The sequence below is a fragment of the Mytilus edulis genome, chromosome 1, assembly GCF_963676685.1.
Source record: "Mytilus edulis chromosome 1, xbMytEdul2.2, whole genome shotgun sequence".
NCBI lineage: Eukaryota > Metazoa > Mollusca > Bivalvia > Mytilida > Mytilidae > Mytilus > Mytilus edulis.
The window spans coordinates 33842078-33860448 of record NC_092344.1 but is presented as its reverse complement, the minus strand read 5'-3'; the positions used below and the strand labels follow the sequence as shown (position 1 = coordinate 33860448).

Here is an 18371-nt window from a genome sequence, read left to right as displayed (position 1 = left end):
AGTCATAAAAATTGAAGTTCGATTTCAATAGGCAAGAAAATCGCAGCAATACATAGTTGAAACACAGTGGGTTTTTTTTTAACTCTTTTTGAAATTCAAAGGCAGCAATTCGCTCATAATTTCGCATCTTTTTGTTTAAAATGCTTCTCGGAAGTTAATCTAAAGTTTAGAATACATTTACTCTAATTTTAAAATTTGGTTCATAACTTTCATCAAATGGCTTTTATTCAATTAACCATTACTTACTTTTGAGCACTAAAGGTTTAATCATCACTTTGATGAAGTTACTTATAAACCCAACTCATTTTATTGAGCTTGATACAACTAAATTCTTGGGACCTTCAATATAAGATTTCATTACACATGTTGGCAATACGTGCAAGGGTGAGATTACAAAAAAAACCTACTCTGTACAATTCAATTTAAAGTAGGCATCTGAAAAATTAATTCTTTTGTTTATGTCACAAGTATAATTTTACTTATATGACAAATAAAGATTATTATTAAAACATGAAAATGTACAAACTTAAAGCAGTCAAATGCCAAAACCACTGTTGCTGTAATTTTTATGGTTATAACAATAATACCCTTCAGTAAAATAACAAAAATACCGAAATCTGAGGAAAATTCAAAAGGAAGAGCTCCATAATATAATGGCAACATCAAAGGCTCACTCTCATCGAACGAATGTATAAAAACTGGCATATTCCTGACTTGGTACAAGCTATAAAGGCTTAAAACTTAAAAACAATGATATCTTAATAATAACAAGGTATTAAAGAAAACTAGAAATCAATATCAAGTTAAAAAAAATACTGCATCACTCCTTACTTAAAATTTATTATTCAAAGGCCTATTGTGCATTATAATTTACATTATTAAATAGATTACAAACACCTGATAGTATGACTGAAACTATATTATGTAAACATGAAAACTTGAAAACTAAGTTTATTCCATGCAGGCATGGACGAAGGCAACAAACGTGAACTTGGTCTATACTTGCAAAGACTAAGTCTGATTGACAAATAGAATAAATTTAAATGTTTATGTAAAAAACTGTTGTGTTAGTCCATGCACGTATGTTAGCATGCAATTATAGGCAATTGTAATGCATTCAAAAATGAGAAAAACCCAAACCTTTAAGTCGGCTTGAAAAGGCCCCGACATAAAAAAAAATATGAAACATTTCAATAAAGAATATTAATAGCCTTAATAATAACAAAACAAAAATGACAATCAATGAACTGCTCCTGACTTGGGACAGGTACATACAGAATATGGCTGGGTTGAAATGTTTGAAGAACAACCCTCAACATAAGTACAAAATTTAAGAAGATTGCACACGCTGAAGTGTACCGTTAAGTCATTCCACACATCACATATTTTGACCTCCTGCTTAGTGTTTGAGAAATGGACCAAATCACGTAACTTTAACCTTGTAGATAACTGATGCATGAAATGAGGTTGAGGTCCGAAAAACCCTGTCTAACGGAAATGAAGACGTCAAAAGGAACCCATACACCAAACACCAAATATGGTTATCCAGTTACTACTGATACGTCAGAACTTATGACAGACGAAAACTTCGTAAAATAAGGTATATGTATATGTTGTGTACAAGTTATCATTTTGTACAAATTATAATTTGTACAAAAATATTGTACAAATTATAATTTGTATTTTTACTTTGTACAAATTGTAATTTGTACAAAAAGTGCTTGTACAAATTACAATTTGTACAAAAATGGACAAAAATTCACTTATAACTTGTACAATTATTTATCATATGGATTTTGGTGAAAAAAGCATCGATACACATTATTGAAATGCTATTAAATGACCACACAATACACCTAAGTTACAAAATCAAACATTAGTTCTTTATCATTCGTTTGAGCAGTTGATCTAGTGATTTATGGAATCAGGTATTACAAACCATCTTTTGTCTCTCAAATCGATGACGTATGTTTTACTGGCATTTTAACTGCTTCACATAGCGAACGTTGAAGCTCAAGAACCGTTCCTGTGAATAAACATGTGTATTTCACTGCTTCAGTTGGACTTTTAGACAAATAAATATCCAAGAAAGAAAGCGAGATTAAACACCCCATTTGGTTAAGGAATATGACTATGCTAAAGTCAGGAATATGTCAGTTGTTTTTCTGCCTTTTTTTTTATCAATGTTTTTTTTTTCAACAAGGATCTTTGTTTTATAAATATCAAACTTAACGGAAATCAGTTGAGACAATCTAAGCTTGAAAAAACAACAGTAAACGTATGCAGAACAGACAGACAGACTTTTATTTTATAGTTGGTGTAGTATTATAAAATCATCAGACCCAATGGCATTGAACAATCAATCTTTTCACAAACAAAAGTGAAGCTGAATAAGTCATATAAATCCAATCTTTTGATGTACCAATTACAAATATAAACTATAACTTGTTTAAAGAAAGATTTGATTGTTTTCATGGACTTTTTGAAATAACGAATAAGTGGCAACATATCTTTTGAGATCCTTTTCACGATCATCAAAATGCTATACACGATCTTTCACGATACAAAATATCAAATTTTACAACTATAATCGTTTTTGCAAACTTTCTAAATAAAACAAAAATCCTCAAAATAACGATAAGAACTAATCAAGCAGTACTATTGAATGATATCTTTTTTTTTTAAGAAAAAGTAGTTTATGTATTAAAAATTTGTATAAAAATCCTATTTGTTTACTTTTTTTCTCTCAAAAATTTCGAAGATCAATCTGCCTTTTGCAGTTGTGAAAAAACGGTGTATTTTGTTAATTGAATTTAGTGTGTGGTCAGTTAATTACAATTCTATCGTGTGAATCAATGCATTTTTCACCAAACTTCATATTTAAAACTGTTGTACAAGTTATAAGTGAATTTTGGTCAAATTTTGTACAAATTGTAATTTGTACAGGCACGTTTTGTACAAATTTAATTTGTACAAAGTCATAATACAAATTATAATTTGTACAATATTTTTGTACACATTATAATTTGTACAAAATGATAACTTGTACACAACATATACAAGATTCGCAGCATTTAGGTATTTTACCTTCTAAGTATAAAGCTTTATACAAGTAGTCTACGCCGCAGCCGCCAAATAGTAATACATGTCTCCTTGCTGCGACAAAATTTGCAAGCGTGACAAAAATCAGTTAAAAAGGGTTCGACTTATCGGATCGATATAAAGCAGAAAATAAGGCAAACAAAAACACAGACCGGACGTCGAAGATTATTAATATACATCCCTAAATAACAAACAGACACAACTACAGATGTAAGATAATTCCAGCATAGCCCAGTTTTGACCCAAAAGTGATACTACAGTGTGTCCATTAAAAATAGCAACTCTAGTTTGGTATTCCATGATTATTTCTCATGTTGTATATATACCGAAATTCTTCTTTAAAACTTTTAGCTTGTGTATTCGGTCAGTGATTGTGTCGGTTTTGTTTATGAGGGGGATCATACATTATACTACGTTTGTGTTAATATTTCTCTATACGTGTATAAGGCAATTATGTCCAGCTTTAACGTTGAGCCAAGGTGTATAATGTATATCGTCTGCGTTAAAATTTCTAGTACTGCAGACGGTATACAAAATCTGAATTTGCATTTTTCTGTTTTTTGAATTCATGATGAACTTCCTTTTGGAAACTATTCAATTCGTGTAGAATCTATAGAACAAATGTATTGTGTTTCATCATCCTCTATAAATTTGAAGTCGCCTCCAAAACTGTTGAAATTCTTATATAGGTCCTCGTATTTGTTAATAGTTTGAATTATTCGAAATACTAAGGATTTTCGTATCAAACGCATAGATAACCTTAGTCGTATTTGGCGCAACATTTTGGAATTTTGGGTCATCGATGCTTTTCAACTTTGTACTTGTTTGTCTTTCTATTTTTATCTGAGCGTCACTGATGAGTTTTATGTAGACGAAACGCGCGACTAGCGTATTAAATTAAAAGCCTGGTACCTTTGATAACGATTTGACATGCTTCTTTCATGCCGGTACATATTATCTTTTACTTCCATTCCATGTTGAATTAAAATCATGTCCGTCACGAAACCGTAAGAAGAGAAAATGTCTTATATTCAACTTTTCTATTCAAAGTCTTGATATTAATTTACCTAGATATCAGGATTATAACTTGGTATGCAAGACGCACATTTCGCCTGCATAAGACTTAGTAAAGGGATCATGAATTTAAGAGTAAAGTGGTGCCAATTTTAGCCTAGGTAATCTATGTCTTGGGGAGGGGGGGGTAGAAAAACCTAAGTGTTTCGAATGATTGCAATATTTTATAAGCACTAAATTAAAAGAAAATATATCAATAATATTTTACGTCATGTGCTGATTTCTTATCTGGTAAAGTACTATCGTCCACCAGCATTGGCTTCGATCCAGTGATTGTAAAATATCACGAAAGCAATTGATAGGCGATATTCTCGATCCACTCCCTAAATAAAATACCATCAGGCTTTACCGAGGTAATTCAAGGAATGAACATATAGTATAACATTTAAATTCAATTGGAACAGTAAAGGGTGTTTTTTTTTCCTTCTTCTTCAAAAATAGATATCCTTAAATGAATCATTTATGAAAAAACGAGTAACAAACTGTACAAAAATAGTTGTTTTATATTAAATTTCGATGAAAGTGATACTAATTCGAAGTGGAAAATGTAAAAAGCGTTAGATTTCTTTAAACATAACTCTTGTTTCAATTCTAAATTAAAACGGATGAAATTGTATGTCGCGAAGTTTCAAAAAACATCTTCCTTTTAGAAATATCTTCCTGTTAATACTCGCATTGTGGTGATACTGACCATACATTAGTATCCATAAATAATTTCAGCTTAATGGCAAAGGGATACAATTGCGAATAACTTAATTGGATCAGTTTAAAATTTAAAGATATATGTAGTAACACATAGGTTGTTATGCCTTCAAACAAAGTTGTGTTGCTATTAAGTCTGAAGATGCATGTATTATATCTCGATAGAACAGGTTCTAGTCTTAAAACAGTGTTGGTCATTTTTATGGCACTTTGTCATACGCGACTTATTTAAACAGGACTGGATTAATACCTTTGCTGCTGGACTAAGTCTGCGAGGGTCTCATCAGCTCAGTAGAAGATTATTCGACACTGGTATGATTTGTGACAAACATTTCTAAGATTTCCTATTTATCAATGAATTATTAGAAGCTAAGGTTCCAACATTCACCAGCAAAGTTGTTATTGATTGTTTTTGGTTATTATTTTGAGCAAGTATTTATACGTAGACCAAGAACGCCTCATTCAGACGCGCGGATTGTATCGTGAAATTTCCATTAATAAGAAACTTTCGACTTAAATGAATCTCGAAATCCTATTTGAATTACATTGTTATGTACATGTAATGTCACGGACTTTTGTTACTACTATAATAGTTTTAAGACTCTTTGTGGGCAGCTGCTCCGTTTGAGATTTTATATTAACTTTTTCCTTATGATTATATTAAGGAATTCACTTTTGTCATAGCCTCACAATGGCGACGTGTATACAACGTGTACAATGTCGTAAAATACAAAACGATTCGTACGAGTTAGCTTTAGAAACTGAACGTTGGTTCGCTGTAAGATCAGATTTTACTATGAGATTTCAGTTGAATATACCTTTTAAAGATGGCCTCATGATATTGAACAATCAACACAAAAAAATAAAATAATAATCTTTTTTCATTCATTTAAAAAATAAAACAATTTAAAAAATTAACAAAGAAAGTTGTCCGTACGGAAACTTTTTCATTCATTAAACAATATGTTTGCTTTTAATACAGTTTGTGTTTCTTGTTTTGGCTGTAAACAATTATCAAAGCAACAATGACAAGATTGAGTGATCCACTTGTAATGTAATTGATAAGAACTGCAACATCAGCTGTTTGCAAGGCTGTTGTAACCACACGAGCTAAAGATATAAAAAGTAAAATAATACATATTTTGGGGGTGTAAAAAGTACGAAAATGTAAACAAAACTATGTTTGCTTCAAAAGCAAATTTTAATATGAAAATATATCAAAATTATTTGCAGAAACTATTTTTTACCTATGACCCTCTCATGGGTGTGATTTTTGCTTAATAAAGAATATTTAAACAAGAGTGCACACGCTGAAATGTCTCGCTTTCTTTACAAACCATTGATATTATGTCGATAGTCCTACATATCAAGCTTACTTCAACTTTAAAATAAACATAACACGATTCAAGAAAATGAAATCAAGGTCAGATAAATTAAACGAGAAATTCATGTACACCTAATAATAATCATGCATTACACTAAATATAGTTGACCTTTTGCTTATAGTTTCTTAGAAACAGATTTAACCAAGAAAACCAAACATTGACCCATAAACCATGAAAATGAGGTCAAGGTCAGATGAACTATGTCAAGCAGACGTCATGTACACTTTACAATCAATCTATGCATTAAAAATAGTTGACATAATGATTATAGTATTTAAGAAACAAACTTAACCATGAAAATTAAACATTGACAAATGAACTACCAAAATGAGGTCAAGGACGTCAGATGATAGCCGCCGGACATACATATACAGCTTACATTCCTTCCATATAACAAATATAATTGAACTATTGTGTATAGTTTAAGACAAACAGACCAAAACACAAAAAAACTTAACACTGAGAAATGAACCGTGAAAACGAGGTCAAGGTCAAATAATACTTGGAAGACTGACATATACATCATAAAATATGTCCATACACCAAATACAGTTGACCTATTGCATATAGTGTTGGAAAAAAGACCAAAACTCAAACACTTAACTTTGACTATTGAACCATGGAAATGACATCAAGGTCAGATGACACCTGTCCGTTGAACATGAACACCTTACAATCATTCCATAAACCACATATAGTAGACCTATTGCACACAGTATAAGAAAAACAGACCAAAACACAAAAAATTAACTTCATCCACTGAACCAAGAAAACGAGATCAAGGTCAGATGACACCTGTCAGTTGGACATGTACACCTTACAATCCTTCCATACACCAAATATACTAGACCTATTGCTTATAATATCTGAGATATGAACTTGACCACAAACACTTAACCTTGTTTCCTGATCCATGAATTGAGGTAATGGTCAAGTGAAAACTGTGTTACGGCCATGTAGACCTTGAAAGTTACGCAAATACAAAATATAGTTATACTATTACTCATAATAAGAGAGAAATAAACATTACAAAACTCTTTTCAAGTAGTCACTGAACCATGAAAATGAGGTCAAGGACAATGGACATGTATCATACAGAAACTTCGTAACATAAGACATCTATATACAAATTATGAAGCATCCATGTCTTCTTGGTGACTATGTGGAACGCATCTATCCCATCGAATTGGAGATAAAGGATACTACAGATACAGTTAAGTCGGCTTCATATCTTGACTTACATCTAGAAATTGACAATGAGGGTCGGTTGAAAACAAAACTTTACGACAAAAGAGATTATTTCAGCTATCTAATTGTGAACTTTCCATTTCTAAGTAGCAACATTCCAGCAGCACCTGCATACGGGGTATATATCTCCCAATTGATACGATATTCCCGTGCTTGCATTTCCTATCATGATTTTCTTGATAGAGGGTTACTGCTTTAGCCTTACAAGGAGGCTATTAAACCAAGAGTTCCAAATGGTGAAGTTGAAATCATCCCTTCGTAAATTTTACGGACGCCATCACGAGTTGGTTGACCGTTATGGAATAACCGTTTCACAAATGATATCGGATATGTTCCTTATGTCGTAACTACAATCCCCTTCCCTTTCATGAATGTGACCTACCGAATTAGACTATTTACCGGATTTGTAATCACATAAGCAACACGACGGGTGCCACATGTGGAGCAGGATCTGCTTACCCTTCCGGAGCACCTGAGATCACCCCTAGTTTTTGGTGGGGTTCGTGTTGTTTATTCTTTAGTTTTCTATGTTGTGTCATGTGTACTATAGTTTTTCTGTTTGTCTTTTTCATTTTTAGCCATGGCGTTGTCAGTTTGTTTTAGATTTATGAGTTTGACTGTCCCTTTGGTATCTTTCGTCCCTCTTTTCTAAAAGCTAAACTACCTAATTTTGGTTATGAATGAAATTATAAAACACATGTGATTTATTTTAATAATGTACAAAACCTCTATATACAAGCACAGATAAACATTTGGACTGTATGGGTACATGTGAAGATGTAGACAAATCTATATATGTATAACATTTAGAATTTCCATTTTTTTTCGGAAAATAAATTAAGAATACCAATTTGTGCCATCTTTAAAATCTACGTGAGTTAATTATGTAAAGTTCCTTGTATAATATCATATATACAATAAACAGGAGTACACTTGCTGAAATGTCTCCCCGTTTACTAATCATTGATATCATATTGATAGTCCTACAAATAAAACTTTACAACTGTCACATAAACTTAATATTTACCAAGAAAACTAAACATTGACCAATGAACCATGAAAATGAGGTCAAGGTCAGATGAACCATGCCAGACAGGCATATACAGCTAACAATTCTTCCATACAACAAATATAGTTGACATATTGCTTATAGTTTTAGAAAAACAGACCAGAACACGAAAACGTAACACTGAGCAATGAACCGTGAAAATTAGGTCAAGGTCAAATAAAAACTCTGCGCGACTGACATATAGATCATAAAATATTTCTATACACGGACACCAAATATAGTTGACCTATTGCATATAGAATAAGAAAAAAAGACCAGAAATCAAAAACTTAATTTTGACCACTGAACCTTGAAAATGAGGTCATGGTCAGATGACACCTGCCAGCTAGAAATACACCTTACAATCATTCCTGGCACCAAATATAGTAGACCCATTGCATACGATATAAGAAAAACATACCAAAACACAAAAAACTTAACTATAACTACTGAACCATCAAAATGAGGTCAAGGTCAGATGACACCTGCCAGTTTTACATATACACCTTACAGTCCTTCCATACACCGAATATACTAGACCTATTGCTTATAAATCTGAGATATGCACTTGGCAACCAAAACTTAACCGTGTTCACTGATACGTGAAACGAGGTCGGGGTCAAGTGAAAACTGTCTGACGGGCATGATGACCTTGCAAGGTACGCACATACCAAATATAGTTATCTATTACTTATAACACGAGAGAATTCAACATTACAAAAAATCTTAACTTTTTTTCAAGTAGTCACTGAACCATGAAAATGAGGTCAAGGACATTGGACATGTGACTGACGGAAACTTCGTAACATGAGGCATCCACATACAAAGTATGAAGCATCCAGGTATTCCACCTTCTAAAATATAAAGCTTTTAAGAAGTTAGCTAACGCCACCGATGCCGCCGGATCACTATCCCTATGTGGATCTTTCTGCGACAAAAGTCGAAGGCTCGACAAAAAGTATATAGGATGGCTGGGTGTGAGGCTCATTGTCAAGTCCAAGATAACAAAAAACGAACTGCACTTTTATTGCTTTCTAGTTTTCAGGTCGATAGTATACACATAAATAATATTTTTCTTTGCTAACTTTGTTTGTTGGAGAACGTTAACATCTGCTTTATTTATGCGTGTATAACTTGTACTTTTCATTAATCCCTATCTATTTTAACCTATTTTGACGACCCTCGAGCCGATTAGCGTCGGCTTAATGAAATCATCCTCTTGAAATAAGATTATTTATTTACTTAACATACAAAACGAAGGTCAAATCCCTCAACCAGTGTTTGATGTGTCTTTCGGTTTCATTTACTTTTAATTTGTTTAGTTTCTTACCTATGCATCCGTATGCTGCTATGGAGTATGTAGTAAGACTAACATGTCCCGAGTCTTTCTTTTCCCATAAGGTTTTGATCTGGGCTGCCTTACTAAATACAGATAACGGTGTTACCAAATTCTGAAACAATTGAATAAAAAGCAAGGTTTACTTGTGAATATGTCTATCTTCTAAAATTTAATTCTATCTTTAGTGGTAAGTTTTCTTCATGCTAAATTTTATTTTATACATACCCGAATACCGAAAAATATATTCAAACATTGACAACAATGACTACCAGGACAACGTACTGGTATGTTGCATATCTATTTTTATTATTCAATGGAGTAAAAGAAGAAGATACAGAAGGCCGCCAAAGGAATATTCAAACACAGTCTAAAACAAACTGACAATACCATGGCAAACTACGAAAACCAACAAAAATACCTTATTTTTTCACAGGACATCATCTATATCGAGGAACCTGAAGTTATAGTATAATGCTTTCTCTTTTCATTTTTCATAAGAAGCAACAGTATGCAGTATGCATGCCTCTTGTGAATAAAGGAACAAGTCGGCAAAAAAAATGGGCACAGTTGGTTTCCAAAACGTCCTCAAAACGTAACAAGTAACAAATATTTGACAATTAAAAAGTCAAACATCTTGGCAATATCGGTTCCAGAGAATTTTTGTTTGTTTGAATTCGTGCGTTCTTCTTCTTTTTTTTGCGGGGGGGGAGGGGGGTAGAATGATTTAATCCTCACTTAAACAAGATTTGTATTGACGTTGGTCATTATCTTTTCTGTGTTTAGGTCAGAAGTGGTGGATCCTTGTATATAGGGTAGAATATATAAATTTCTAAAAACTATTGAAAGCTAAAAGAGACTTAGATTGTATGTTCTCTAACAGATCTTTTATCTTTTATATTTTCAGATCGGAATTACCCCGCCCCTAGTGCAGATAGTTTCATACTGGCTTTTATGGCTGATAAAATGTATGTTAATAGTTTGGAAAGAGGTTTCGTGGAGCACTTCGTCGACTCAACAATATAACGTTGTTTATAATAACACTTAGAACCATAGTATTCAATACAGTGAAGGACGATCAATTTCTAAATCTTTGGTTGAAATTCCAAGGGAAAATAGAACAGACCTATGATTATTCAGGATTTCCTCTGTTGTAAGTGTCTTGGGGATATATGCTGAGTTTCCAAGTGAATATGTCAATGCCAAATTCTTTTATCAAGATGTGTGATGTAATTTGCGTTTTTAATTTCATGTATGAGATAACCGAGTAACATCTTCTTTTCCTAAATTATCGTGGTACGATGTCAGATTTAATTTTCCAAAATTTAGCAATGTCTATGAGGATGAACTACGCATTTTGCTGTCGGGGTAGTTTTTTTTTTTTTTTTTGTTAGTTTGCTTCTATCTATCTCTTTTTAAAGCGCTCTGCAATTATTCCAAGAATGTAAGTGCTTTTTTTCATTTGCGGATTGTTTATGCGTTGTCCGACCATTGCAAACAATTTCAATATTCTATTTTCTTCATTCGAACTTCGATATGCAGTAGATAATTAATCAACTACACATATACAGGATTATGAGGGATGACCATTTGATTGATTTTCGCCACGATTTTAATTGATCTGCATTAACCTGTAATATTCCAGATAGGTCAGAAACGGCTTATTTAAAACATTTTGCTACCAGATATTGTTTTACAAAATTTATTAACTTATTAAAAAGAGTGTGTGCACTGCATGGGTAAATAAAAATAGAGTACGTATTTATATTTTTTTCATACATATGGTTTTAAAATAATTTTTAAACTAAAGTGAAAACTATGTTTATTCAGTATCAATGTGTGTTATAAGACCCTGTTCAGTCAAAAGTTAACAAATACCAGTATTTGATATGGGAAAAAAAAAGTTCCAACGTTAACAGGTTGTTCATTAATTAAATTTAAATATTATTGTGACATTCAAAATCTCATAAACATATTTATAATCTATTGAAATCAATAACTCAAAAATATATATGATAACATTAAAAACGGACATTAATTGCTACAAACTTATGTAATATGATGCTACTAAGCAGATGTAACATACATGCACGTGTGGTTACAAAAACATATCATAGTTAAGTTAATGATTAATTGCTTCCATTATATTTTGTCATTTTTCTTTTACCTTATGGTAAGTTTAAAATTATTTGGATCTATGTTTCTCTTTATATTACGGGACTCAAAACAAGAGTACACCTTCACTATATATATATATGTCCATATCCTGGATCCTTTCACGTTACCAAGAGACGATTTATTCGATATATCGTTTTAAAAAAAATCATGTTTGTTATTATTTATGTTGTAAAGTTTCAGTACTTGTTTCTCCAGTAGGAATTAAATATAAGAGTATGAGGAAAGGCTGGTCATGTTGGGCGTTTTAATTGTCAACGATTATATGGTACCTGCACAATGGCATTTTGAAATATCAGCTAACAAGAATGTGTCCAAAGTACACGGATGCCCCACTCAATCATTTTCCATGTTCCATGGACCGTGAAATAGGGTAAAAATCTAATTTGGCATTAAAATTAGAAGGATTATACTATAGGGAACATGTGTACTAAGTTTCAAGTTGATTTGACTTCAATTTCATCAAAAACTACCTTGACCAAAAACGTTAACCTGAAACTTCCATTTTCATTTTCTATGTTAAGTCGACCGTGAAATTGGGGTCAAAAGTCTAATTTGGCTTTAAAATTAGAAAGATCATACCATAAGCAACAAGTGTACTAAGTTTCAAGTTGATTGGACTTCAGCTTCATCAAAAACTACCTTGACCAAAAACTTTAACCTGAAAGTCCCACTTTCTATTTCTATGTTCAATGGACCGTGAAATTGGGGTCAAAAGTATAATTTGGCTTTAAAATTAGAAAGATCATATCATAAGCAACAGGTGTACCAAGTTATAAGTTGATTGGACTTCAGCTTCATCACAAACTACCTTGACCAAAAACTTTAACCTGAAGCAGGACGAACGAACGAACGAACGGAGCCACAGACCAGAAACCATAATGCTCCTCTACTATCGTAGGTGGGGCATAAAAAGTTTCATTTTTTTTTGTCGAGCGACCGATATATTCTATAATATTTTGAGTACCCTGTAAAATCTTTTCCACGGGTATTGTTTGTAAAGAACAATATACCAGATAATGTCAGTTTTCGAAACCATTTAAATGTTCTAGTTCTGGATATGTCTGACACGTATGCGAGCGGATAATACGCTACCACTATAAATGCATCGCGCACTTTCAGACTGTAATTTACTTTCACATGAAGTTATGTGACGATTAAGACTTTGACAAATTGAGTACTTTCAAATCGTTGTATGAAAAAAAAATCATAATTGAAAGGGTTAGTGAGTTTAGATTAATGGCTTTTGAATTTCTTTCCATCAATGATATGCTTTAATAGAGAAAGATAAACCGAGGAAGATGTTATATTACCTAAATTTTACGTTTCTCTTTCCAATCTTTTGCTCCTCCTCCCCAAAATTTATTTGTATCTACGTATACTGTATTAATTTTTAAGACACGTCCATCGAAATGAAGTCTGATTGATCTCCAGCTAATCTCCCTGTTTTAAAACAAACTTAAATATGACCCCCTTTAAATTCGATTAAAAAATATGGGGAATAGATATTCAAAAAGTCGTTATAAATTCCATTGAGTCTAAAACTAATCAAAATCAGATTGCTTTTATTCGGATATTCTTAGATACATTTCTTTTTTGGCGGAAATTACTAAAAATTGTTTTAACTATATTTCTGACTTTAAAATACTGATTTAAGATTTATGTTGTACGCAAAATATAATAACATTTTATGTTCAAGCTAAGATGGAAAAAAGGAATGAGAAACCTTTCTTTTTTCCTATTTTGAAACTACGATATTTGTACAAAGTTCAATTTTGTCGTAATTTCAAGGCAGATGGTGGATTCGGGGTGGGGATAAACATGTCGTTCACCCTAGGATATGGACAAAGTATCGTGTTTTGCCTTAAAATCGTCAATATCGTTTTAAGTCTCGCTACACTCGGTTATATATTTTTTTAATTTGATAGAATAACGCCCCTTTCAAAAGCTAGGAACCGCCCCTAAAGGTAAAAATTGATTTGAACTGTGCAGTATATCTGAGGTAGTTAATGCACACCTTTGCGGTGCATTATCCAGATTATAGCACAGTAAGAACAAAGAGATTTTACCCATGTCATGTGTTAATATAGCGTTATTTATACACGTAATTAGTATTGAATTTGTTTAAACACTGAACTTACTATAGATGCGTTCACAATGAAGTCTGGAAAAATTCGGAAAGCAATGCAGTTATATACAGCAAAATATCTGTTATGTGTTCAGGATATGTCGTTCTTTTGATTATATTTTTCTTACTGAAATTATTCAAAACCTCATCATAGATTTCATCCTATATGAAAATATCTCAACATGAAGGCAACAGAAAATATCTTAGCATAAGGGCAATAGAAATAGCTTTGCAAAGAAACAACAGAATATACTAACGTTGAGACAACAACATAAAAATAGTTTGACTTGCTCGTTTTATAGAATTTGTATGGCAACAAGTCAAAATTTCAGGGACTGGTTTTAAAAGAGATGCAGATCCCTTCCTAAAATAGTAAAAATCCTATTTTTCAGCATTTGGAACGTTTAAAAAAATAGCCTTACTCCTCTAACCATTACTAGGAATGCGTTGATCCTAGCCTGAAATCCAGATCCGTCCCTGAATTATACAGAAAGATAAACTCTTTGTCAAAGGATACACTACAAACCAAATAATTGACATCAAACTAAATTGGTCGTTATAATGCAAGATAAGCATAATCAGCATAAGATCTGGAAATTAGAAGAAAAAAAAACAATGATAATTCATGAACATAGTTAATATGAGATGTAACAATAGAACTTTCACATTAAAATGCTCCTGATTGTTATTTTTATTTACAAAAATCTTTTGAAAGAGTGCTGCGTCTCTTACAATGTGCAGTTATCAGTCAATTTCTTTTTACTTTTGTTCGTGTATAGACATTTATCAACGCTGTTTCAATACCGGGTGTAAAACAAAACAAAACTACTAATACTAAAATCAAGAGTAAAAGAGAGGCGTAATATGGCAAAGGGACATTCAAACTCATAATTTAGAGTAAGTTATTTCTTAAAATTACACAACGATATGATATGACATTTCTTTCATTTTCTCTACAAGAAGATGTTCACACATACCTTGCAGCACACACACCGTGTACTCTAAGTATGTCATGAGAGGGTAACCAGACGCAAAATGGTATGTCAGCATTATAGAATACCTGCAAATAATTACGTCAACATTATAAAATACCTGTAAATAATTACGTAATAATCATTGAACATATGCAAATAATTAAGTCAGCTTTATAGAACACATGCATATAATTTAAACTAAAATAAAGAATATAATTTATTAATTGCAAACTATCAAAACTTGAAAACCATGCATCTTTCACTACTTTATTTGTCCAGACCATACCTGGTTAACATAGAAACGTGTCGGGGATGCCAACTGGTGCTAACCGAACTGCATGTACAATTATTGAGATAAAACATGTTTGTCTCAAGGGGCAAACAATATTAAAGAACCTTTGTGAGCACGCTCACTAACTGTCAAAGGACACTGAAACAAAAACTCAACAGATGCATAGCTCATACAATACATATTATGTCCTTATTATTTATAAAGTTTCATGAAATTATGTTGTGTGGTTAAACATCCAACCCCCCCCCCCCCCCCCCCCCCCCCCCCGCTGACCTGTTATCTCTGGTGCAAATACAAAATCGCAATCCTGCCGCATCTATGATGAGTTTCACAGGGCCGTAAATTGCCTCCACCGAAAATATTTTTGGACCCTTTTTAGACAAAAAATTTTTCCCGGTTTTTTTCCCTGTATGCAATGTACCTCCCCAGAATCCACCACTTGTTAGAATTTTGTTACATTTGAATACAGTCGTCTGTTCTATGGTCGGGTTGTTGTTGTCTCTTTGACACATTAATAAGTATTATTTTTTTACGCTTTATACTGCTTTTTGACTTCACAAGCCATTTTTACAAAGTTTTAGTGAAAAAATGAAAGACTCCCTGACATTGCCAACTTGAGCATTTTTTTTTTGTGGTTTATCCTGCTTTTTTGTCTGTTCCAATCGAGCTATTTTAACTTCGCTTCACAGACACAATTTACAAATCTTAAACTGAAAATTCATATGTAATTTATTACTCATAAGTTTGATCATAAAATTCAAATTAATATAAAGTAACACTGTTTGTTTATACTGAAAGTTTTATTTGGTTAAGCTTTATCAAATGCCAAGGCGATTTTTCTGTGACCGGATGAATCCCATCTCTTGAGCACTTCTATACCTTCAATATTGCCAACATTGTCACTTCTATGTTTGTGTAGCATAAGCATGACCACACAGTCTGTTTTCCGTCATTGTTGACCTATTCCATGTTTTGAGGCGCCGTAGCGCAGAAAACGATCTTTCACAACTGCAAGACCCAACTGGCAAGGCTAACAGAAGCAGTAGTATTTGCCTTATATTTGGGTAAAACTGCGTGTGTTTGATTGCTTGCTCTATTGTACATTTTGACCCAGTCTCCTTAATCGACGTAAAAGTTTTCCATCTGTGAACTTCTTGTGGCAAGTCATCAGGGTATGGAATATCATTTATATACTCATTAGCAATAGAGCCTATAATGTCATCCGTCAACTTACAAAAGTACCGTGGTAGCAAGTAAAATCCTTCAAGCATTGGCTTAATATCGTCCGGAAATCTGTTATTGAGACGTTTAATTTATTTATGAAATGCACATTTATACCCCTGGGGGTTGAAGGCATATACATTGATGTGATCAATCAGAGGTATAAAAATGTTGATCAAATAATCATTGATAATGCTGTTCTAACTTTTTTTTCAACAAATGATTTGATACCGGGAAATTGGTCAGTGGTCTTACTTTAATTTAAACCATGTCAGCTATCTAGTTTTATTCACAGGCGCTTGAATATATGATACAGTTATTTTTTTTAATTTTGTTGTTGATTAAGATATTCAATTTTCTATATTTATAATACATATCTATCACTTCTGTGCATATCTCACCTACAGAAAATATCTAATTTTGCAATCCATACTAAGAAAAATTGGGTATGGTTTTATATACAAGAAAGGCAGTTTCGTATTCTTTGATATCAATTCTCCATGCAGAAACGACTACTTTTTTCTGTGTCCAGTAGCATTGTATATTCTTAAAATATTTTCTCGCATAATCTTGGACATCGGTGGACATGCAACATTACACAGTGTGACACGTTTACAAATCAACACTCAGACTAGTCATTAAGTAGGACAATAAATGAACAAAAGACAAACCCGGGACACAGAAGTACAAACAATAGACCATCAACTCTGAAAACCAAAAGTAAAATAGAAACATGGATTACGAAAAATATGCAGGGGCGCGTCAGAGAGTGAAGAGAACTTGCTTCTTGCAAGACACTTTAAGTGAAAACAATTTGATATGAAGACAATCATATGAAGACAATGATCTTTTGTTTTAGTTTTTTTTTTTTTTTTTTTAAATTTAAAACATGAGGCATTTGCCTCATTTGCCTCAATGTAGTTACGGCCCTGATATATGTGTCAAAACTGTCCTAGTTTCTTTGATAAGGCCTGAGTAAGGGGGTTAACTATAAGTACTAAACAGGGTTCATAGTCTGTATATCTTATTGTCCTTATTAAAGCAATGAAGGTCATGAATACAAAACATGACAGTACTGTATTCAGTAAGAGATCATAGTCACCAATGTGAACATTTTAGGAAACCCTTTTATGCATTTTTTCTTTTCAGTTATTCGTTATTAAAAAATATTTAAAACAAAAATAATACCGAACTCCAAGGAAAATTCAAAACGGAAAGTCCTTTAACAAAATCATTTGCTAAAACTCATGGAAGAATGGATAAAAACTGCCATATTCCTAAATTAACCTTAAGAATATTTCCAGTTCACAAAACCAATCGATTTAATTTTAACTGGAGATGTTTGACAAATGTTTTGTTTTCTAAACTTTATTTTCGTGACTCGAATCCGGATTATTTTCGTTTCGTTTCCGATTCGTATCTATTTTTACACATTCACAGGGACCGTTTCAAAACACAAAATGCCCACTTACGCACATTCCTCCAGAATTACACCACTGAAACTAAGCCCTCTTGTACTACTGGCTTTCACCACTGAAATGATTTGAGGTATCTTCAACGACAGTCCACCAATGATGACAGTAGTACTCAAAATATTACAAAATATCTCCACCCCACTTGATAAAGTCATGTTGATAACTTCCCTGTAGATCTGTTTATCTAATTAACATCGGAACTAATAATTCT

At 32.6% G+C, this 18371-nt stretch overlaps 1 protein-coding gene across 1 annotated transcript; it reads right to left on the bottom strand.

The window, feature by feature from the left end:
- Positions 1-5741: 5741 nt before the first annotated feature.
- LOC139481465 (solute carrier family 66 member 3-like) lies at positions 5742-18315 on the bottom strand. The gene is made up of 6 exons (XM_071264829.1): positions 18158-18315; positions 15176-15258; positions 14716-14788; positions 14212-14278; positions 9890-10010; positions 5742-5988 (listed from the first exon to the last, which is right to left on the bottom strand). Exons 1-6 carry the CDS (start codon positions 18313-18315, stop codon positions 5852-5854), a joined length of 639 nt encoding a protein of 212 aa, XP_071120930.1. The 3' UTR covers positions 5742-5851.
- Between the last annotated feature and the right edge of the window lie 56 nt (positions 18316-18371).

Coding starts and splice junctions, on each gene's coding strand:
- LOC139481465 (XM_071264829.1), bottom strand. CDS start 18,315: ATGACTTTATCAAGTGGGGTGGAGATATTTTGTAATATTTTGAGTACT. Junction 15,259..18,157: donor GTAATTCTGGAGGAATGTGC/GTAAGTGGGCAT, acceptor AATTATTTGCAG/GTATTCTATAATGCTGACAT. Junction 5,989..9,889: donor AGCAGCATACGGATGCATAG/GTAAGAAACTAA, acceptor TTATATCTTTAG/CTCGTGTGGTTACAACAGCC.